Source organism: Microcaecilia unicolor, chromosome 3, assembly GCF_901765095.1.
Source record: "Microcaecilia unicolor chromosome 3, aMicUni1.1, whole genome shotgun sequence".
Classification (NCBI taxonomy): Eukaryota; Metazoa; Chordata; class Amphibia; order Gymnophiona; family Siphonopidae; genus Microcaecilia; species Microcaecilia unicolor.
Genome location: NC_044033.1, coordinates 163,958,382 through 163,981,688, shown reverse-complemented (window position 1 = coordinate 163,981,688; position 23,307 = coordinate 163,958,382). Strand labels below are relative to the sequence as shown.

Below are 23,307 nucleotides of genomic sequence, written 5' to 3'. Positions count from 1 at the left end.
TGGCTCTTTGTGGTAAAGACGGATGCATCTGACATTGGCCTTGGGGCAGTCTTAGCCCAAGAAGTGGACGGTGAGAACATCCTGTGGTCTACATCAGCCGAAAGCTGTTTCTGAGAGAGCCAAACTGTGCCATGATTGAAAAGGAAGCCCTCACTGTCAAGTAGGCCTAGACGTTCCAGTATTATCTGCTGGGTCGACACTTTTTGCTCATCACAGACAACGAACCCCTCAAGTGGATGGCTTGTCACAAGGAATCGAATGCAAGCATCAAGCAATGGTTCTTCAGCTTCCAATCTTCAGTTTTGAGGTACGACATCAGGTGAGTCAATATCATTCAAATGCTGATTTTTTTATTGTCTCAGGACGTAGACCGGGCATGGTTGAGCTGAGGGGGAGGGTATGTGAGGGAGTCTATTGGATGCTATCACTTCACCTTAATGATTCACTCTCATTGTGCCAGACCCACCTTAAGGTACCACAGTCTCGCTTCAAAGGGGAAGTGACACGGGAGGGGTAGAGCCTGGGAAATGGGAACTAGGAGGTATAAAAGCTTAGGACAGGGGCCCAATGCACAAAGGCAGCCTGTAAAATATGACTGCCTTGGTAAAATTTAGCGACACGCAAACAGTGAGCGATGCACAAAGGGGATCACATGCAAATGAGCTGCAAGGATCCCCCTTAGTGCAGTGCTCACATTTGACAGCTCTGTTGCACCGAACTCCACACTTTGAAATTTTCCCTGGTGGTCCAGTGGACCCTGAACCCCACCCCCCCAAATCTTTTTTTTTTTAATTTTCCCCGGTGGTCCAGTGGACTCTGACCCCTGTCCCCATTACCCCCCAAATCTTTTTTAAAATTTCCATGGTGGTCCAGTGAATAGGACCCCTTTCCCCACGCAAGCACACAGTCCCATCTCGGTCCTGACCCCCACCCCCGAATCTTTAAAAACATTTTTCCCTGGTTCTCCTGTGAACCGGAACCGTTTCCCCCACACATGCACTTACCCCATCCCAACCCTGACCCCAGTGGCACCCCTCCCTGTACCTTTACAAGGTGGAGGCAGGAGGGCAGGAGCAATGGAACAAAATGGCCCTGCCCAGTGCATTCTCTGATGTACTGGGTGGGGCTAAACACCATGGGCCCTGTTTACTAAGCTTTTTAGTATGCGCTAAAAGTTAGCGCGTGCTAATGCTAAAGACACTCATAAGAATATATGGGTGTCTCTAGCATTAGCGTGTGCTAATTTTTAGAGCTTGCTATAAAGAGTGCACCTACAGCATGGCTTAGTAAACAGGGCCCCATATAAGGAGTTTTCCTTATATGGTTCTTAGCCCTGCCCGATACAGCCCAGAATGCACTGGGCAGGGCCTGGGTCCTGCCATTTTGTTACAGGTGGGCCCGAGGCAGGAGCTGTTGGTCCTGCCTCCACCTTATAAAGGTAGAGTGAGGGGTGCCAATGGAGTCAGGATCGGGAGGGGGTATGTGCATGCATGGGGGGGAAGGTTCTGGTTCACTAGACAACCAGGGAAAATTTATTTAAAAAAAGATTCGGGGGGAGGGAGGGTGTCAGGGTCCATTGGACCACCAGGGAATTTTTTTTAATTGGGGGGGGGGGGGGTGCCAGGAGGGGAGAGGTAGGAAGCACAAGCAGGCAGCCTTTGCAGCTACCTGCTTTGCTTTCCTCCTCTCCGACAGCTCCAGAGCAGCCGTAGAATTTGCTCATTAAATTACAGCTGCTCTGGAGCTGTGCATCCCACAGAATATACATTAGAATACTAATGAGCTCATTAGAATACTAATGAGCTAATTGTAATACATTTGCATGAGGTTCTCGGTGGCTGCTAACGGCACACATTAGAGCCACGGAAGACCCCTTTGTGCAAGCTACATAATAGCTTGTTTTAGACTGGCTAGAACCAATCTAAAGCAAACGTTAATAGCATGGTAAGCTTTGTGCATCTGGCCCAGAGCCAGGTTAAGGAGGCACAGAGAGAAGCATCGACACCCAACTGCATATGCATCCACCATGTATTTGTGTACTACAGCTGCGACAGCAAGTAGGCCAAGTTCAACCTGGGAGCTTAGAACTTGATATCTTTATCCCGGCCCGATGTAGACGGGCTCATACTGCTAAGACTATGCTGGTAACTCTGAAAACCTAGACTAGAACCCAGCAGTGTATGTTGTTTGGTTGAAAGTTGGTAATGCACACTGTGGGCCTCGAAAGGACATTCTAAGGATTATCTTTATGTTTCCTTCTCTTTCCCAACCTGTGAAAAGAACAGTACCTGACACCTTCAATAAATATTATTTTGTGCACCTTAATTCACTGAGTGGCACTATGGTATCTTGGCTCCAGGTCCCACTCTTGTTCACATTACCAAACCCCTGCCTTATTTTATGAGACCTTTTCTGCTTATAAATCAAGCTTTACGCTTGTAAAATGTTTATAAAATTGTATTCCGCCTACACACATTTCTATCCTAAATGCTGCCATAAGCATCATAGTTTAACTTGGACTGATGGGTTGAAGGTACATATAGCCTATGGCAAAATGAAACACATCATTCTGGCTACTGACAATCAAAATCTACTAATGGGGAAATCTCAATCAAGCAAAGTTCAGATCAGCCATAGAGAAAAGTAAAATACGAAATGAGAGAAATGTGGAACATTTCTGTGAAGTAAATGATATCAGCCTCACCATATCAACAAACTCATCAGGAAACATTCCTTTAGCTCCCGTTTACTTCAGCGTGCTAACACCAATATACAGACTTAAGTATCAGCCTTGAAATCTCAAGGGACAATTGTCAAATAAGATGCAAACTATGCGGACATATTTAATGCATGTCTTTTAGGCACCTTTTCAAAAGAGAATTTTAGAACAGGGCACTAGGCTGTCAAGGCACATAAGTTCATATGCTGTGCCTCTTTTATATATATATAAAAAAAGACTTTTGTACTTATGAGCCTTTATAAAATGACCCCTGAGACAGGTGTAACTGTCCCTCGGATTCTATGTAGGTCGCCAAAAATTGTGCACTTTCATTTGAGCGTGCAGGGCAGATGCATGTGCAAGTTAATTAACAAGGTGCTAACAATCAATTATTGAAGTTAACTGGCAACAATTTGCATTTACATGTGTATCTGACCTAGTTGCTATTCTATAACAGCAGGATTTAAATTTTCTAGCACTTATTATATGGCCCTATCTGGCCTGTTAGCTATCCGGACACAAGCTCTAGTGAACCTAGGATGGGGCGGTGGAGGCGGTCCGCCCTGGGTGCTGGCAGCAAGAGGGTACGTGGACCAGTCGCGCACTGTTGGCTCTGCCCCAGAACAGGAAGTTGAAGTCTTGAGGGGGCAGGGGACTGGCAGAGCCCACAGCTCGCCTGCTCCATGTACCTGTTTGCTTGGAGGAGGGGGGGTGCGCTGCCTGGGGGGGGGGGGGGGCATTGTCTGCACTCTGTGGGGGGGTGTGCTCCGGCCCCGGTGCCATATAAGGTAGGCATGCCACTGGACACAAGCATTGAATTTTTCCAGTATCTGGATAAGTGTCAGCTCTGCTCACAGACTTCACCCCTTTCCTGTCCTGATTTCAGATTGGTAGTTAGTGCTGATATTCAGTGGCACTATTTGGTATAATATTCAGAGGCAATTTAACCGGGAAGGGGCCTCTCCTGCCAAATCGCTTTGAATATTGACCCCTAAAATCCTAAATTTAGGAGCATAAAAAGTGAATGACAAAAAAGGCAGATAGGGTAGGGAAAAGAAGTTAGGAGCTTAGCACTGATTTTGAACACTAGGCTCATAAATCTATGGAAATGATGACAGTCCTAAATTTACAAGCATTTTTAGTCTCCTAAATTAAGATGAATTTTCAGCTGACAATTTATGCATAAATTTAGGAGCTCAGCTTTTTTTTGAATATTGGACCCACAGTATATATAAGCACAAAGCAGTGGCGTTCCTAGCCTCGACGGCACCCGGGGTGGATCGCCGATGTGCCCCCCCCCCCCGGGTGCAGCACGCCCCCCCTTGCGAAATGACCCCCCCCCGGGTGCACACCGCTGGGGGGGGGGGGGGTGACGCAGCGCACGCCTGACTGCTCCCAGTTCGCTACGCTCGCTAAATTCTCTCGTTCACTGCAGCTCCCGCCCTCTACCCCGGAACAGGAAGTAACCTGTTCCGGGGCAGAAGTAGGGAGCTGCTGCAGTGAACGAGAGAATTTAGCGAGCGTAGCGAACTGGGAGCAGACAGTCGCGTGCTGCGGCACCCCTCCCAGTGGCGTGCACCCGGGGCGGACCGCCCCCACCGCCTCCCCCCCTTGGAACGCCACTGGCACACAGCCCTGGTTAAAATAAGGGACAGTGGGGGTAACCAAAAAGAACAACCTTTCAGGAAGTGCACTCACCTCCAGAGCAGTCATGTTTTTCTGATTGATTGCAGACAGGTAGTTAGCTTCTCTTATTTTATTTAGGGCTTCTTTCAATAGGTTCTGGGCACTGTCCAGTTTGTTTTTATGATCTGCCAGTTTTTCCCTCATGTCGTTCTTCAGTTTTTCATTTTTTATACCAGGCTCTCCAAATAGTTTTACCACTTTTTGTAGAAGGCCTTCTGCAGCTCTGCAATCCCAAAAGCCAGCACCAGTTAAAAACCCAGTCATCTAACACCATCTCATGACCATACCACTCCCCTCTGTTTTCTGAACACTGGCTTCCACTTCCCTACAGACTTCTCTTTAAGACATTACCATCACCCAGCAAGGACTTAATTTCTCTTTCTGGCCTTCTTATTCCATATACCCAGCAGAGCTTCCTAGACTCATCACAGCGCAAGCTCTTAACTAGATATGCCTTGTATTACCCATCACTCCTGCTTTGGAGTTCTAATACTGACTCTTTGGCATACTTTCCCTCTATATGTCAGAGGTGAGCCCTCTTTAAGGATTACCTTTTTTCTCAGGTCTTTCTTTCATCAAATGTGATGTAGCCTTCAATCAATCTACCTATCTCTATAGATAGATAGATAGATAGATAGATAGATAGATAGATAGATAGATAGATAGATAGATAGATAGATAGATAGATAGATAGATAGTTCTGTGTTCCTTTTTTATTTCAGAATCTAACTTCTGTTATCCTCCCATTTTTGCCTTTACTTGTGCTAGTGTACCTTTCCACATGTGCCTCCCTCTTGTTCTCTGTTTTTCTCCTTCCTTTTTGTTGTTTTTCTATGTTTTTTTATTCCCCTTCTTACTGTAAACAGCTTAGCTATTGTGAATGATGGGCTGTATATCAAACAAATATGAACATGAACATCTCCAATTGCTTGCAAGGGAACTATTTGCAAATACACACCTTTTAAACATATTGTAAATGACTGCAGAAAAAGGGAAAACAGAGAAAATTGTAGACTTGAAATGAAAGTCATCAATCTGTCACAATTCAATGCTTCCTGATTTTTCCGTTAACTTACACATTTAGGCATAGGCGTAGTTTGACTGTTTCATTTGGGGGGGCAAAGAATGGGCGGAGCATATTAGCATATCATTTGCATATATACATATGCAAATGAATATGCTAATGTGAGGAAGGAATTGAATTTACAGGCAAAATATCACAGATGCACATTTCAAAAAGCTGACACATTTCAATTAATAAATTATGAATAAAATACTTTTATCTACCTTTGTTGTCTGATCATTTAGTTTTTCTATTCGCTTTGGTCCCAGTGTCTTCTGTTTTATTCAGTGTCTTCTTTCCAGTAGGCTTCCCTCTGCTCCCCACCCCTCGCAGTCCCATCCATCTCTTGCTCCTTCCCTCTGCTCCCCACCCCTCCCAGTCCCATCCATCTTCCCTCTGCTCCCCACCCCCCCCACCCCGCGAGGTCCAAGATGGTGACTCCGTTTACCCCCTCTCTTCCTCCCTCCCTCCCTCCACCGCAGGCAACAGTCTTCAGCTTTTTCAGCGTTCCTGGCAGCGGTAGTGATGTACACGCTGCCTTTGGCTCTGCCCCGGAAGCCTTCTCTTCAAGTTCCTGTTCCCACCTATGCGGGAACAGGAACTTTGAAGAGAAGGCTTCGGGGCAGAGCCAAAGGCAGCGTGTACATCGCTACCGCTGCCAGGAACGCTGGAAAAGACTGCTGCCTGCGGCGGAGGGAGGGAGGGAGGAAGAGAGAGGGGTAGACGGACACGCTCCTCTCCGTCCGCTACTCCGCTTGGCTTCCCTGCCCTCTCTGTCTGCGTCCCGCCTTCCTCTGACGTCAGAGGAAGGCGGGACGCAGACAGAGAGAGCAGGAAAGCCAAGCGGATGGAGAGGAGCGCGTGCGTGCATGTGTTTTTTGTTTTTTTTTTTAAACTAATGGCGCGGCGGCGCCTCATCGTCGTTTGGGGGGGCATTGCCCCCCCTCGCCCCCCCAGTCTACGCCTATGCATTTAGGGTACATTTTCAAAACTTAGCTGGGAACTATGGGGTTGATACTCAGCATGGTTTAAGTGGGCAGAAGAGGCTCCTGCCTGCTACAACCACACTGAGCTAATGTTCAGTGGCATGAGATCAAGCAGTGGTACTGAATATCAGCTCTGACTGCTGTGGCACTGTCCAGGAAGCGTCCAGGCATTCTAAGGGCAGAGTTGGGAGTGGTCTCAGAAGTTATATAGACACCAGTGGTATTCAGTGCCAGTGTCCACATACCTATCCAGGCAAACTGCACTTCAGAAAAGGCAGTTCTAATTTTGTCCAGCTAGGCATGCAGCTATGGCATTGAAAATCAGTCATACCTGCATAATTTTCAGCTGCAGACTTGGATATCCAATGTTGGTTGCACCTGGACATGGCCTGGCATATAATAGCTAGGTCTAGTTTAGCCGGCGGCAGTTAAGTGTTTAAAAATGTTGACTGTTGGCTGGTTGAATGTTGATCAGTAAACAACAACAACAACAAAAAAACAGAAGAAGAAACCTTTGCAAAGTTCAAGCATAACAAAACAACAGTGAAGGGGACAAAAAAAGGAGTCCAAATGATGAAGTGTATGAAGATGTGATGCTTTATTATGTTTAGGAAGCGACTCAACAGGATTTTGTGTTTTGGCTAAAAAACCTTCATTAGGAGTCTGATTTCAAAATCTCATCTCACAATGAACCGATATCATCAAAAACATGCTTGTACACATTCATCACGGATACAAACAGTTCAGCAGCTAAAAATAATGCTTCTCTCGAAGAGACAATGAGGAAAACTATCGGGCTCATTTTCGAAAGAGAAGGACGTCCATATTTCGACATAAATCGGAAGATGGACGTCCTTCTTCCAGGGACATCCAACTCGGTATAATCGAAGCTCGATTTAGGATGTCTTCCCTGCACTCCGTCGCAAGGACGCCCAAAGTTTAAGGGGGCGTGTCCTTATCATTTCTATAGCACTACTAGATGTGTGCAGCACTGTACACTGAACAAGTAAGAAACAGTCCCTGCTGGACAGAGCTTACAATCTAATAGGACTGATAAACAGGACAAGTAAGGGATACGGGAATTACTTAAGGTGGGAAGATAAAACAGACATGGGTACTGAACAAATGAATAGGAATTAGAGTTAAAAGCAGCCTCAAAATGTGGGTTTTTAGCCTAGATTTGAAGACAGCCAGAGATGGAACTTGACGTACTGACTCAGGATGTCTATTCCAGGCATCCGGTGCAGCAAAATTAAAGGAATGGAGTTTGGAGTTGGCAGTGGAGAAGAAGGATACTTGATGAATGGAACTCCCAAAGAGGAGTGTAGGGAGAGATAAGAGTGGAGAGGTACTGAGGATTTGCAGAGTGAATGCACTTGAAAGTCAATAAGAGGAGTTAGAACTGTATATGGAAATGGATAGCCAATGAAGTGACTTGAGGAGAGGGCTAATATGAGCGTAGTGACACTGGCAGAGTATAAGTCGTGCAGCAGAATTTTGAACAGAGTGTATCTAATGCATACGGAAATGTTAGCACCCAATATGAACACAAGAAGTCAATATTCAGCTGGCGGCAGTGAGCATTTTGCTTTTAAAACAAATAGGAGGAAATATTTTTTCACTCAACGAATAGTTAAGCTCTGGAACTCTTTTCCAGAGGATGTAGTAACAGCGGTTAGTGTATCTGGGATTAAAAAATGTTTGGGCAAATTCCTGGAGGAAAAGTCCATAGTCTGTTATTGAGGCAGACAAAGGAAGCAACTGCTTGCCCTGGGATTTGTAGTATGGAGTGTTGCCACGATTTGGGTTTCTGCCAGGTACTTGTGACCTGGTTTGGCCACTGTCTGGGAAATACTAGGCTAGATGGACCACTGGTCTGACCCAGTATGGCTACTCTTATGTTCTTATGTAGCATTATTCCCAAATATTCAATGCTGGGCCATGTCCAGGCTTCGGAATTGAATATCCAGTTTATGCGGAGCTGGCTGACGCATAGCTGGTTAAATTGATATTCAGAACTGCTGTCACATACAGATATGACTGTGTTTCATGTGGTCCCATGTATGCGGTCACCCTCTCCAATTCATGGGCCCTTTTACAATGTGGGATTACTGTGTGCCAATATGGAGCTACCCCTGGCCCAACGCAGGTGCCGGAGGTAGTTCTAACCCTAGTGCACCATTTCCCCACGCTAGGGAAAACAGAGCACTATTTTCTAGCGCATCAGTTACCTGGCAGTAATTAGACAGTGCCGTGCAATACCAGGTTATCGCCTGGTTAGTGCAGAAGTCCTTACCGCCACCTCAACGGGTGGCAGTAAGTGCTCCCTCTCACATGGCTACGTGGTAAGAACAATCTCATCGCATGGCCATGGCTATTTTCAGCCTTTTTTACCCGCTGTGGTAAAAAAGGCCGCAGCACACAGCAAAAATGGCTCCTGCCACTAGCGCAGAACCCTTTTTACCACAGCTTAGTAAAAGGATCCCTGAGTGCTGAATATTGACATTCAACTGGCCAACTGCTGACTCCGCCCCAAGAACAGCCCCACATTTGTCAGCTTTCACTTAGGCATTAACTGCTAATTTTCAGTGGCCAGAACCAGTTAGGTGCCGCTGAAAATTACTAGATAGCCCCGAACAAGCAATTTAACCAGTCAGCAGCCATTTCTGGCTGGTTAAATCATTTTAAATATCGACCAGGGGAAGAATGGATTCAGGAAATGTTGGTGTTTTTCAAATGTGTTTGGGTTATAATTTTCTTTGCTATCCAACATGGAATGCACCTTGCCTTTCCCAAAACCCTAAAAGCAAAAGATATCTAATCTATTGAAAAATTAAAATAAGGGTTGTTTAAGAACAAGATATATATCTATATCTATCCATCTATATAAAAACAAGTTATATAATGGAGTCAAAAGACAGGCAAGTTATTTTAAAGAATCCAGCCAGTCTTGCTGCTTTGTTCCTTAATGCAGTTTTAATATCCTACATATGGTCTTGGTGAGTTTGAAGTCACAGAGGTAGACCTGGGACTGTAGGGTTACTCATGCCTAATAAGCATGTCAAGAAGTATTATGTATATCTGCGGCAATCTTGGTCAAGACGGTCATGAGGTAATAGCTTTTGATCTTTGATTATAATTGTGCATTTGGATATACAGACATAAAGAACTGCTTCTGAGTAAAAAATGTCCTTTGTGCCGTACCATCGCTCAGCCTTCAGTCTCAGTGTGCATGAGCATTAGAACATAAAGGTTTTCTAACTTACTTCAGTTCATCCCGGGCTATGTGTTCTTGCCTGTCTAGCTTCTTTCTCCTCAGCTCTATAATCATCCTGTCAACATCTCTCTGCAGCTCCTGAAGGCTTTTCTCTAGAGCTCCATCCTGGATTCCCAGAGTTTCATTCAGTTTCCTGGCTTTTTCATTTATGGCTACAAGAGGGAGAAAAGGAAAAAAAATACATTGAATGTAAATAAAAATGACAGAGAAGCTTTCAGCATCTTCACAGCAGCCCCAGAGCCTAGGGAGAGGCAGCCTGTAATGGGGAATCCCTGCTGTGAAATATAAAGGGCTTTTAACCTAATGATCAGTGACAAATGAGAAAATGTGATGTGTGTCTTCAGATCCTCTATTGTATTTCATTTCCAGGCATAATAATAAATGTGAGAAGAGCATCTAACACCAGTAGGAGGGAGAAGAAAGAAAACAGATTTATGCCAAGATCCTAAGATATCAAACAAGATAATTTGAGAGATCATGCAAGGAGTAGGGCGGGGGGAGAGGTTTGAAAAATATAATATGTAAGTATGAGTGACTCATCTCTAAAGAGTTGTATAATAGGTAAATGAATATGTCTATGGAATTCCAAGTCAGATTTGTAGCATGAGTTGCTAGTGAAATAAATGTGGGGATAACAGCTTAACCTTTAGTTGGCATTTGACCAACTTCATGAAAAATTCACATATCCAACCTCAATGGATGGTTTCTACTTAGGAGGACCTCTGACTTGGGAACTGCTATAATAATGCGCAGGACTGAGGTTTTCGCGGAGAACGGGCAGGTAAGCCTTCACAACACATTATCATAACTCAAAAAAATGACTAACAATTTTGGAAAAAGCACAATTCTCCAAAACTATCAAATTAGAAGTATTTGAGAACAAGCATTTTAACATTTTCTTCCTAACACTTAAAAAAAAAAGAATTTAAAATGGTGTAGCATGCAATTTTGACTCTCTACAGACCTTATAAAGTATATCATGCAACAAATTTGCAGTTTAAATTACTTTTTGCTATTGAGAGAGGAAGTTAAAAAATTGGGAGCTAGTTTTTTACTAGCTTATCCTTGTAAATGCCTTATAAAATATCAGGATAATAAGTATACCTTTTTCGAACCGGAACAATTGACTAGTTTTGTTGAACTAAAGAAATTAGCAAAATGACTTTCCAAGAAAAGGGTTTAAATATAAAAGTTTAATGTAACCGTGGCTGCTCCATGCCTAATTTTCCTTATATATGAATGATTTAAATATCTCCTCAATTATATTTGACCCTCCTTTTCTTAAAGTGGTGGTCTAAGAAAGGGATAACTTATCTTTTTAGTTATCATCTATCAGATGTTATATGATTTATTTCTTTTCCCTGTATTACCTACACAAGGATATCTTGTATATTATTGTTTGAAATTATAAATAAATAATAAAAAAAATAAATTAAATACCAGAGCTGCTACGTATGCATCGCTTGTCAGTAGACTCAAAGAGTGTAAAAAACAAAAAGAGATTCCTTCATCTTTGGTCTTCATACATTAATACTCCTCTAGCCCCTCGAGTCCACCCTGTGATTTTAAATACCTTAAACCTATAATTGCTGTATGTGCCATGCTTGTTCTACCAGCAGAGTATCTGTTTCTATAGCTTGGCCGCAGGGGAATGGGGTGGGGGTTGTTCTGCATGGGGGATAATAATTTGTACTTTGTTTTATCTTATTTGTTTATGTGACTGTTTCAATCTTAACAACATATATTTCAACTAAACTAAATACCAGGCATTGTGATTTCTAAGCAATGTTTCAATTTTTATGTAGGATGATAGTAAAAAGTAAATGCTGTTGACTAATTACAGTTAACCATCATGATTAACTAGGAAAGTTTAATGGCGATTAAAATTATTAAGTGTGATTCATCAATAGCACTAATATAAACTGCTTGCAGCTCCCATTTTGAACCCAGAGTAGCAGACTGGGAATCGCTACTGTTTGCCCTACCCAAGACCACCACAGCATCTTTCAGGTAGGCCAGGGGTGGGGCTTATAGGGGGTGGAGTGGGTTCAGGATGGGGATGGATGTTCTAGGGGGGGATTTGGAAGGATCATGGCGGGGACCTTTAGGAGGAGGGTATAAGCTGGGGAGGGGCATCAGAGGATTGGATAATTTTGGAGAGAGGCTTTAAAGATGATGCTTTTGGTGGTGGGGTGGGGTTTTGTAAGGAGGATTTCTGCTCTGGGAGGGACTTCAAGCAGGGAGTGGATGCTCTGGGAGGAATATTGGGAGGAGGGTGGATGCTCTGGGGGGTGAGATTTTTGGAATAGAGTGGATCCTCTTGATGGAGTTTTCAAGAGTGGTGGATTCTCTGAGGGGATTCAGGACAGTGGATGCTCTGGGAAGCATTGGGATGAGGTTGTATGTTCTTGTGGGGGGAGAAGTATTCAGGACTATGATTACACATTTTTAATTCACTGATAAATTATGATTTAAAATTTTTAATCAAACAACAGCTTTAGTAAAAAGCAAAACTTTTTTTAATTTTATTTTTTTGTGACACAGCAATATACCTTGTTACAGAAACCAAACTCAACATCTGCATTTTCTTATTCTAACATCATCAACTACACTAGGTATTAACCAGAGCCAAACAGTATATATATTGTTGACCTTTCCCACATTTTTCCTCTTTTGCCGTCTTAATGAGTCCCCCTTCCCCTCTCCCCCCCAACACTCACCCACTCATACTTGTATGCACTCCCCTTCCCTCTCTGTTCGTCATATCACCCTCCTTGAGTCTATTACAAACCCCAATGTTCCTTATTGATTCCCTTTGCTGTGCCTTAAGCCACTATAAAAAAGCCTGCCATGGCTCCGCATATTCACTGGGGCCTTGTTTCCCTCATCTCAACCCATTCCCCAACATTACCTGTATCACAGCCCATTCTAATTAACTAACTGTGAGTGAGTCAGGTCAATCCACTGAACCAGAATGCACTTCTGAGATAGAAACAGAGCCAATCTTGCAAACACCCCCTCCCCCACCATACTATCCCCAAACCGTATCAGAATACCAGTATTGAATCACCTGGCTACTTTTCCAGCTCATTGCTGCCCATACATAACCATGGGGCCCTTTTACTAAAGGGCGTTAAGCCTATAACACGGGGTTAACATATAGAAACAGGTTACTACATACATAGTAACATAGTAGATGACGTCAGAGAAAGACCTGTACGGTCCATCCAGTCTGCCCAACAAGTTAAACTCATATGTGCTACTTTATATGTATACCTGACCTTGATTTGCATCTGCCATTTTCAGGGCACAGACAGTAGAAATCTGCCCAACCTCCCACCACTGGTGCTGCCACCCAATCCCCGCTAAGCTTCTGAGGATCCATTCCTTCTGAACAGGATTCTTTTATGTTTATCCCACACATGACCACTACATGACCATCTTAAGGGGCTTTGTGGTAGTTTGCCCATTTTTGTGCGTTAAGCCACGTTACTTAATTTTTCTAAATGAAGCATTAGCCAGCTAGCATATTACACTGCCCGCAAGCTAACTGACCAACACACTGTTAATGTGGGAGCACTTAGCTAAATAGGAGGTCGTAAGTTTTCCCGCATTAACTCAGAGCAGGAACTACGCATTAATGCACGACCTGCAAAACCCTTTCTTGATCCAGCATTATAACACATTAAGCCCAAAACTTAATGCATTTTAGCAAGACTCCCCCTATATTTGCAATAGGAAAATAACTTTTCCCTGCTAGGCCTTGCTTAAAGCTCTATGCAATTTTTAAACAATAGCCCACAGATACCTATTTATACTAATTCATTTTGATAAGTTAAAAAAAAGAGAAAGTCACTTCTGAAGTACCATGAATCAAAATGGACTAACATCAGGCCTACCTTTCTTTAATATCATTAGGCATGCACTTAATTTTACGTTACTTTATGTGAACCGTAAAGGGGGCTCTTATTGGCTATCTCTGATGAGTCAGAAGTCTCAGTCTCCACCTGCTGGAAGGCGTGCACAACCCATCTGTCAATCACTGGGCCAGTCCAGAGGGACGCTGAGGAATTTGGAGTAGAGGAGTGGCCTAGTGGTTAAAGCACCACACTTGACATACAGAGGTGGTTGGTTCAAAATCCCACTGCTGCTCCTTATGATCTTCGGCAAGTCACTTAACCCTCCATTGCCTCAGGTACAAACTTAGATTGTGAGCCCTCCTGGGACAGAGAAATATCCAGTGTACCTGAATGTAACTCACCTTGAGCTACTACTGAAAAAGGTGTGAGCAAAATCTAAATAAAATTTCAAATAACTCACATAGCTGCACTGTACTCACATCTTGAACTAATATTCAAGGTACACATTCAAAAAATATCCATAGCTTATCTTTCTCCTTTTACAGTATTTTTATTTTCTACCTTCTGCATCTTGGAGAGTGAGCTTGACAAATTGTCCCAGAGCTTTTGCCCTCTCATGGGTTCTTTCAGTATCCTTTCCAGTTTGTTCACCGTCTGCACTCACTTTGGTTGCCTGATAAAAGTCATGAAAGAAAAATAAAAGAGAAACATTAATGCATTTGATACAGATGGGCGGACTATATCAGAAAAACAAACCTCACCACCAGCTCTGCTGTTTGTAAATGTTACCTCTAGCAAAGGACAAATCAATGAATTATTGACCGTATCTACAGAAAATGACTCCTCTCTTACACATTTCTCTCCAACTCATAATTAAACTTCATTGCTTCCTTTATTAAACGGAAATTCAGGGACACCCCCCATTCTATGCTGATTAACCCACTTTGGAGTGGAACAATGCAGAGAAAGAGATACGATCAACCTATTCCTTAGAAACATGTAAAGCAATATATGCCAATGCTTTCTGATAAATCATTCCTTTTGACTACATTTAATTGAAATTATTCATTGTGTGACATTAATTGTAATGTGTACAATACTACCTGTTATCTAATCCCCAAAGAAAACTCTTGAAGAAAATAGTGCTGCCTAGCAGAATATAATTAAAGAGTAAGAACATTGCAGAAAGGAAAACATATACTTCTAATTATTCTCTCATTTACTCTCCTTTAGAGACTCAGTAAATTTAAGACCTTTAGAAACGCATAATTTCTGAGTAGCAAGTGATGTACCATTTCTATTATTCAGTCCTAAGTGCCCTAGAGCAGAGATTTTCAACTTTTTTCATCTCACAGCACACTTATATGGCACTAAAATTGTCAGGCAAACCCCCTCATAAAGAGTCCAGTATTTTACCTTCCCTCCCCCCACCAACCTCCACAAAAATAGTCCAGCATTTACCTTCTGTTCCTTCCACCACCCACAAAAATAGTCCAGCATCTCTCCCTCCTGTCCCCTTCTCCAGACAGCAACCAGGCATCTCCCCTTGTCTCTCTTGACCCCCCGCCCGTACCTTTTAAAACTTTACTTGTCTCTAGCAGTCCTTGGCAGGGAGCAGCGATTCATACAGCCTGCTCGCACCAATGCCGGAGCCTTCTCTCTAATGTAACTTCCTGTTTCCATATAGGCGAGAAGCGTCAGATAGAAGGCTCCAGGGTTTGTGTGAGCAGGCTCTATGAATCACTGCTCCCTGCCAGCGACTGCTAGAGACAAGAAAACTTACTCCATTCTGGCACATATTAAGCTGGCCCAACTTCTGCAGCACCTCTGAGGATCAGCTGTGGCACACCAAAGTGCCATGGCATACTGGTTGAAAAACGCTGCCCTAGAGAATTGAAATACTGTGACCATAGGTCATCCTGGAGATCCTATAATGGTATTTTCTTTTGAGGTGAAGCTACACTAGATCTAAGACTTACAAAGGGATATACCCCCAAATTCTATATATTGCACCTTAATTTCCGTGTGGAAATTGAAGTGTATTCTATAACAATGCACATAACTTAATTGGTTAACTAGTTAATCAGCACTGTTAACTGGATGTTACCAAGCAATTATCAGCACTAATTGGCATTAATTAAGAGTTACACGCACAATTTGCTAAGTGTATTCTGTAATGCGCACAAATTTCAAGATGCATAGTGTGAAGGAGAGGACCTGGGGGTGGATGATATGGAAGTGGAGGGGGAAGAAGTGAGGAGGCTCAAGAGCAGAAGAAGGCCGAACAGAGCCTTGCCTCCATTCCAGCCACAGAGAGCGAGAGGAGAAGTAGTAATGCCCCCTAGGCAAGGGGGGAGGGAGAAGGACTACATTACCCATCATTCCCCGAAAGAGAGCAGAGAAAGGTTAGTGACCCCTGTAAAATGGAGGAGAGGCAGAGACTACATTTCCCAGCAACCCCGGGGAAAACCCTGGTACAGAGATTATCTCCCCCATCAGGCCAGAGGGGAGAGCTCTAACAAGGCAGGGGAGGGGCACCTGGAGGGTAATCAAGTAAAAGAGGAACAGCTGCCCAGAGTAGAGGAGAATGAGCCCATGGACTGGCAGGCTGCTGGAGAGAAGGAGCAGGAGGCAGGCTCTGAGGAACCCATGGACCTTTCTGCCTGGGCTCATGCCTTGAAAGCTAAACTGAAAAACCAGGTGAACTCTTGGTGTCAGAGCTGGGCTGAAAGGGGAAAGGTCATGCGGGAGGAGGGTCAGTGAAGTAATAGAGTGACCCAGAAAGGGGGGGGATCTTTTCCTCTTTCCCAAAGGAGTTCAGGCGGTGTTCTTTGAAGAGACTGTGTGTCTGAATTGAGTGCTAAGGCATTGAGCCCTGTGGATTCTGAACTGTTGGGAAAACAAACCTTCTTTTGTGTGGGGGAGGGGAAAGTAAGCTACAGTTTTTTTTTTCCTTTTTGTGGGCTGAGGCCCACAGAATTGTGTGTTTGGAACTGTTTGCAGACACCCCATGGGGGTGGACAAGATACAGGGATTCTTTTTGGGGTGTGAAGTTGGACTACAGAGGAGCCTATCTGTGGGGACTGTTAATTTGGCTCCAACTGATTTGTGCAGCAGCTGGAAGGGGACATGTTTGTGTTTCTGCTGTACCTGGGCCCTGAGAGGAAAGCAGGAGCAACTGTTTGAAGGGCTGCAGGATTCCTTTTGCAAGTTACTGAACTGTGAATCCCTGACAATAAAGGAGCTTGGTGACTTTTACCTTTTTGAAGTTTATTTTCTTTGAGCCCTGCCCTGCGGACTGCAGTGGGCCAGGAAGCTGAGTGGCCTGGGTGGAGGCAAGATCCCGAAGACCCTCGTGCGGAGGGCAGGATCTTTCACAATAGTTGAAAAGGGGACATGTTCTTGGCATAGATTGGGCGGGTCATGGGCGTTTCGAAAATCTATGTGCATTATTATAGAATACATCCACTCTGAAACCTAATTTAAGCTTCCGGATGTATGCCAAGTAAAACATGGCCTAAATGGATGCGACCAAATTTGGTCACATGGAGAGGCGCTCAGTGTATTCTGCATACCTCGCAGAAATTTAAGCTGATTCTATAAAATTTAGGTATAGTTTAGAGAATACAACTAGGTGCATTTTTTTACCGCATGAATTTTTCAGGCATCAAATATTGAATCTAGCCCATAGTGTAAATGTAAGCGATTTAATATTAGACTTCACAGCTATACTACAATGAGACTCCTTTACTGCCCAAAGCCCAGAGAAGGAGAAGGAAGTTCAATACATTTAACTTCCTATAAAGGTAGCATTAAGCAGTGCTTCAGAGAAAGGAACTGAGTGAATAACCTATAAAGAAATGTTACACCTTTGTTTCAGACCTGCCAAGTCTCCTCTCTCGCACTCCTGCCAAAGCGGGAAAGTCTCCTGCTGAGACACCGGGTGACTGATTGCTTGTTCCCCACACTTCCACCACCACCGCTTTTCCCAATGAGCAGCGGTGGCAGCAAAACAACTCTTTCCTCTCTTTCCCCCTTCCAACTGGTATCCGTTTCCTGGCCACTGCTGCTTCTCCTGTTGGGCAGCAGCGTCCATGACAAAAAAAAAACCCTAACAAACAAACAAAAAAGCAAGCACAGTCCTCTTTCCTCTCTCTGCCCTTGGAGCAGGAAGTTCACGTCAGCAGGGGGCAGAGGACTGGCAGAGCTGACAGTGCATGCCTGAAGGCTGCTGTGGCCCCACGCTTGCTTTTTTTGTTTGTTTGTTTGTTTGTTTGTTAGTTTTCTTTTTTTTTGTTGTTGTGGCTGCTGTTGCCCAACAGGAGAAGCAGCAGTGGCCAGGAAACTGACACTGAGCTTCCTATAGTTTTATTGATTGGAGACATTTGTTTGAAGATTCTTCTGGGAATACATATGACAATACCAATTCCTAGACCCCTGATGCAGGCCAGTAGTGCCGAAACACGAGTCGTGTCGGATCTCTTTTAATGTTCCTGAAGATTTTTGGAATAAAAGTTCTTTGGCTTGGACACCATCTGCGAGAGGCTTCTCTTCTTTTTTCCTGTACTGTTTTATATGTGGTATACTCTATTCTTGGAGATTTTTCCTCTGTTTTGTGACTGTTCTGAAATACCAACATGCATGTTTATTTGGCAAAACAAATGTTTATGCCAACCATTTTAGACCTATAAACATTTATTATTTTCCAATTCTGTCAAAGATTCCAATATGAGTGGTGGGAGAGGGACACAACAACAGGGGTTTAGGGGGGCTGTATTAGTCCACATCAGGTGTTTCAGATCCTTCCTGCCTATCTAGGTGCTTTGTTTGTCCACTTCTGGTGTTTTAATACCTTCCAGCTTTTCTTGCTACTTTTTTGACCCTCCTGTGTTTGATGTTCTTGCATTTGATCTTGCTGTTTGGTGCTGAATGAGGAGGACTTACTCTGTGAGTGAAAGTACTACTGCGCTATAGTTCCTGCTTTTTAAATTTGGACTAACAACTATTAGGTGAAAGTGCCTTCTGGGACCCTAATAGTTGTAGCCCTTACTCAGCCTCTAGGAAGGTGATACATGGACACTTTGGTCATTGTTTGACTTGTGGCAGAAATAAAAACCTTTTTAGCACAGAAGAAGTGTGTTCTGCTTTTGTGGACTGCTTTGTGTTGCTTGTAGGCTACTGTTTCCTCTTCTGGACTTCCTTTTCTGCACCAGTGTTCTTGATTTCACTCTTTGGTAAAGTGGAATTTGAATTGCTGGATAAAGTAATAGCACAGAGGGATTATTCTGTTAATGTGCCCATTTTGAGAAGAAGAAGAATGTGTCGAAAGTGTTTTGTTTGTTTCCTCAGAGAAGGTCAAAGTGGAAGATTTTCTTAAAAAGAAGAAGTTTGGGGGTGACTCCTCCCATTTTGTTTCACTACTAACCCCAGTGGATCAAAGGATTAATGAGGAGTAGCTCCTATTTAAAAGCTACAAGAACTAGAATTGATTTGCATATAATTAACCTATTGCAAATAGAAGAAGCTCATTTGCATATCTATAGACTGCTGGAAAAATAGGCCAACTTCTTGGTGTGAATGAAATCAAACATATAAACAGCAAGTGACCGACTCACCAGCAAATGCGCAGTAGAGTCGGAACGCTGAGAGTGTAGAAGTCCAAGCCCCGCCTCCACTAGCAGTACAGCCCAATAGGGAGGAGGGCTTGGACATGGGCGTAGAAATCGGAGGAGGAGGGAGCAGGGGGGAGGGCAGGGGGAGAGCAGGGTTGGGGGGGAGGCCATAGGAAAACAAAGAACTAGCCCGTTATTACGGGCTTAACGGCTAGTACATGTATAAAGTTACTAATTTTCTAAGAAGAATGTTGTCCTACAATGAGGGGGCATACAATGAAGTTGGCCATTTGGCCTTTATCTGCCGTCATGATTCTATGTTTCTATGTTAATGATTACCAAATACTTCTGTGCCCTTTGCCTAGAAGGTTGGAGAATTTCACCCCAAGGGGGAAAGGACTAGAAAAGGACCCTACCAGTTCTGAGACCTGGTCATCATAGATTCTCCCTGGTGTATGGACAGGAAGAGAAGCCTTTAATGAGCACCCCTTGCTTATACTGAAGCTTTCAGACAATTAGTGGTGCTTCTCCAAATGGATTCATTTTGCACATACCATGACAGTAAATCATCTCTTTCTTAAGAGAGGGTATAAGGCGTTATATTCTCAGTCTCTCAGATTTACTGTTAACACACACTACAGTATTGGCATCCTGCCAAAGACAGCTTCCTTCTGGTGTTCATAAGATGCAACATGTATAGGCAGTTTATCCAGGAGTGCTTGAAAATTCATTACAACCTAACCTGTGGCAAAGGAGAAAATTTCTGTATTTTCTGCCGCATTTTCTTGGTCTCTGACTGCATTGCTTGGTACCTGAAGATCGTTCTCCACTCAATACACAGAATAATGACTTGGCACTGACACTTCTACTGTCAATGCTGTTCTTATATTTTTTTCTCCTTTACCACTATGTCCAGTTTCCTTGCACTAATATTTTTCTTGGTTGGAATTGAAATATCTGAGGTGATCATAACCTCTTCATTTTCTATAAATCTGTTAGGTTTGCAATCACAATGCTCTTCTGGTATAAGGCATGTAACCATTATAGAATTTTCATATGTCATTTTCCCCAATTTGTTACTGTGAACCATCTTGTCTGTAATCCTCTGTACTGGGCTGTGGATATCAGTCTCTCATCCTTTGGTTTCAGTTTCTCTGAATAACCATTCATGTGTCTGGCTTTGATCAGCATACGGTTCCTGGAGTAACACTTTATATTCCTCACTGTATTTGTGTATTTGCAACTTGTTTTTCCTTGTTTGCTGATCTAATTTTTTAAAGAGGTTTATCTCTTGTTTTGCAAATTCAGCTATTTCCTTCTCTGGTTATGGCTATATGGTTGGATTTTCACTCATTCCTTCTATTCATCAGAATTCTTGTGTAAGTTTTAATGATGGAGACAGATTTTGGACTTTTACTTCCATACTTAAAACTTCTCGAGTATATGGATCTGTTGAAGCTAAGTAGGCCATTATACTAAGAGAGAACTTCTATAAAAGGGTTCCCTTTTACATAATAACATAGTAGATGATGGCAGATAAAGACATGTACGGTCCATCCAGTCTGTCCAACAAGATAAACTCATAGTAAAAAGGTATGATGTGATACTACATATTTATACTTGATCTTGATTTGTCCTTGACATTTTTAGGACACACAGGCCTTAGAAGTCTGCCCAGCACTGGTCTTGTTCTCCAGGTACTAAAGCTGAATCTCTCCAGCCATGATCAGGGCACAGACCGTAGAAGTCTGCTCAGCACTGGCTTTGCTTCCCAATTACTGGTGCTGACATCTAATCACCACTAAGCTTTTTGGTTTCATGCCTTCTATACAGGATTCCTGTATGTTTTTCCCATGCATTTTTGAATTCCATTATTGTTTTCATCTCCACCACCTCCCGCGGGAGGGCATTCCAGGTATCTACCACCCTCTCCGCGAATAAGTACTTCCTGAGATTATTCCTGAGTTGGCCCCCTGCAACCTCAATTCTATCATCTTCACATCTCTGGAAAAGGTTTATTTGTAAATGAATACCTTTCAAATATTTGAACGTCTATATCATATCACCCCTGTCCCTCCTTTCCGCCAGGCTATACATTGTTCAGGTCCTCAACACTCTTCATACATCTTGTGACGCAAACCCCACATCATTTTTATCACTTTCTCTGATCCGCTTCAAGTTTTTTATGTCCTTAGCAAGAGACGGCCTCCAAAATTGAACATAGTACTCCAAGTGGGACCTCACAAATGATTCGTACAGGCCATCAACACCTCCATTCTTTTACTGGTTTCAAAAGTGGATGTACTACTACTACTACTATTTAGCATTTCTATAGCGCTACAAGGCGTACGCAGCGCTGCACAAACATATCTCCTTTTCCTTCAAAATAACCAGTATAACAGATCAAAAATGAGTCTGTATTTTAGGTGTGAGCACAAACACCAGCCACAGAGCTGGTATAAATGCTTGTGCCTAGATTGGTACAGAATGCACCTAGATTACAGCATTTTAAAACTGCCCCCGCCCAGGTTCTGCCCATACTACACCCATGTGAATACCCACCTACAAAGTAAATACCATCAATATCGGTGTGTACTTATAGAATAGCATATAGTCAGAAAATGGTCATTTATGCATTTACATGGACACACACATTGTACCTGACTGGAATACAGGCATTTACACGTGTTTTTGTCACTTACATCTAAATGGCCCCTCATGTCTCCCTCATCTTATAACAAGTTGCCTAAAGTTAGGTGCCAATTGTATGCGTAAGGTATAGAATACTGTGACTGTTACAGTTATGTGCATAAGTGCTAGCTGTGCACTCAGCGGTATTCTATATCTTTTGTGCACAACAGCCTTACCGCATAAATGCAAGGGGGCATTCACGGGGGTGGGGGAGAGAAGCATTGGCAGGGCATGGACATGTCTCTCACTGATGCATGGAACTGACAGAATAATGTAAATTACATGCTATAGTGCCACATTTATGCATACCCACTTATACCTTCCATAGACATTGGCATGCCTAAATTTAAACGAGTATTTCATATGAAATGAATGTGCACTGATTTCTGCAGTTAGGGCATGCTAAGTACAAAAAATTAACTCACTTTAATAAAAGACCCCTTTACAGTTTAGCCAGTTGCCAAATATATAGGCACAGTTCATTACTGTTGGGGCCATGTAAGTGTTCTTATAGAATAGGCTCACTACCCATGTATCATGGTTCCCAGTTATAGATTATCTACATAGAAAACAATTCTATATCTAAGAGGATGATTCCTCTTACGGCTAAAAGAACATACACCGATTCTTATAAATGACCTTATGGGCATGGAGGAGTTTTCTTGTTCGCACATCTAGTTTTTCAAGATTTTTAAGTCCAAACTACAATGCCAAAGCTGCGCAAGAGTATCACAATTGTCAACTGATTAATGGCTTTTACCTTATTCCATGACATTAATGCTTTTTTTCTGTATCAATTTTATTTCCTCTATCCTCTAATATTCTTTGCTGATCTTTTCTCTCAGTGATTTGTTCTGGATTGTGGCTTCTTCCTCTATTTCTATGTAACTAGGTGCAGCTTCCTGTTCAAGTTCTTTTATGTTACCATCATCAGAGAGATGTTTTCAAGTTTGATAAATTTTTATTTAGGAAAGGTTGTCCTAGAACACTTATCCAGGTCAAAATGATCAGGATGTTAACTGAAAAGCTTTTTACTACATGAATTTGTATTAATTCATGATCACTGACCTATAGAGATTCAGTACAATATTACCTTTGGATTGTAATTTATTTATTTTAAAATTTATAACCCACTCAATCCACAATGTTCTAGGTGGCTTACAATTAAACAGTCTCACTTTTAACAACAACAAAAAAAAATACATATCATCACCATCATGTTATACAGCTCCAACATTCATCCTATTGTTCAGGAGTTATCTCAGTATCTTTTAATTATCAATGCCTCATGAAATAACAAGAGGGTCCTTTTACTAAGGCACACTGAAAAATAGCTTGCAGTAGTGTAGGTACGGGTTTTGGGCGCGTGTAGATCCATTTTTTAGCACGCCTGTAAAAAAGGCCTTTTTTTTT

At 42.8% G+C, this 23,307-nt stretch overlaps 1 protein-coding gene across 1 annotated transcript in view; it reads right to left on the bottom strand.

Moving 5' to 3' along the window:
* The window catches only part of LAMA2 (laminin subunit alpha 2), a 1,107,608-nt gene that overhangs the window by 249,433 nt on the left and 834,868 nt on the right, over positions 1-23,307 (bottom strand). Inside the window, exons 36-38 of the mRNA XM_030196530.1 lie at positions 14,153-14,264; positions 9,721-9,883; positions 4,418-4,628 (exon numbers count right to left, since the gene is read on the bottom strand). Coding sequence (XP_030052390.1) covers positions 4,418-4,628; positions 9,721-9,883; positions 14,153-14,264 — 486 coding nt within the window. The remainder of the gene's footprint in view (positions 1-4,417; positions 4,629-9,720; positions 9,884-14,152; positions 14,265-23,307) is intronic.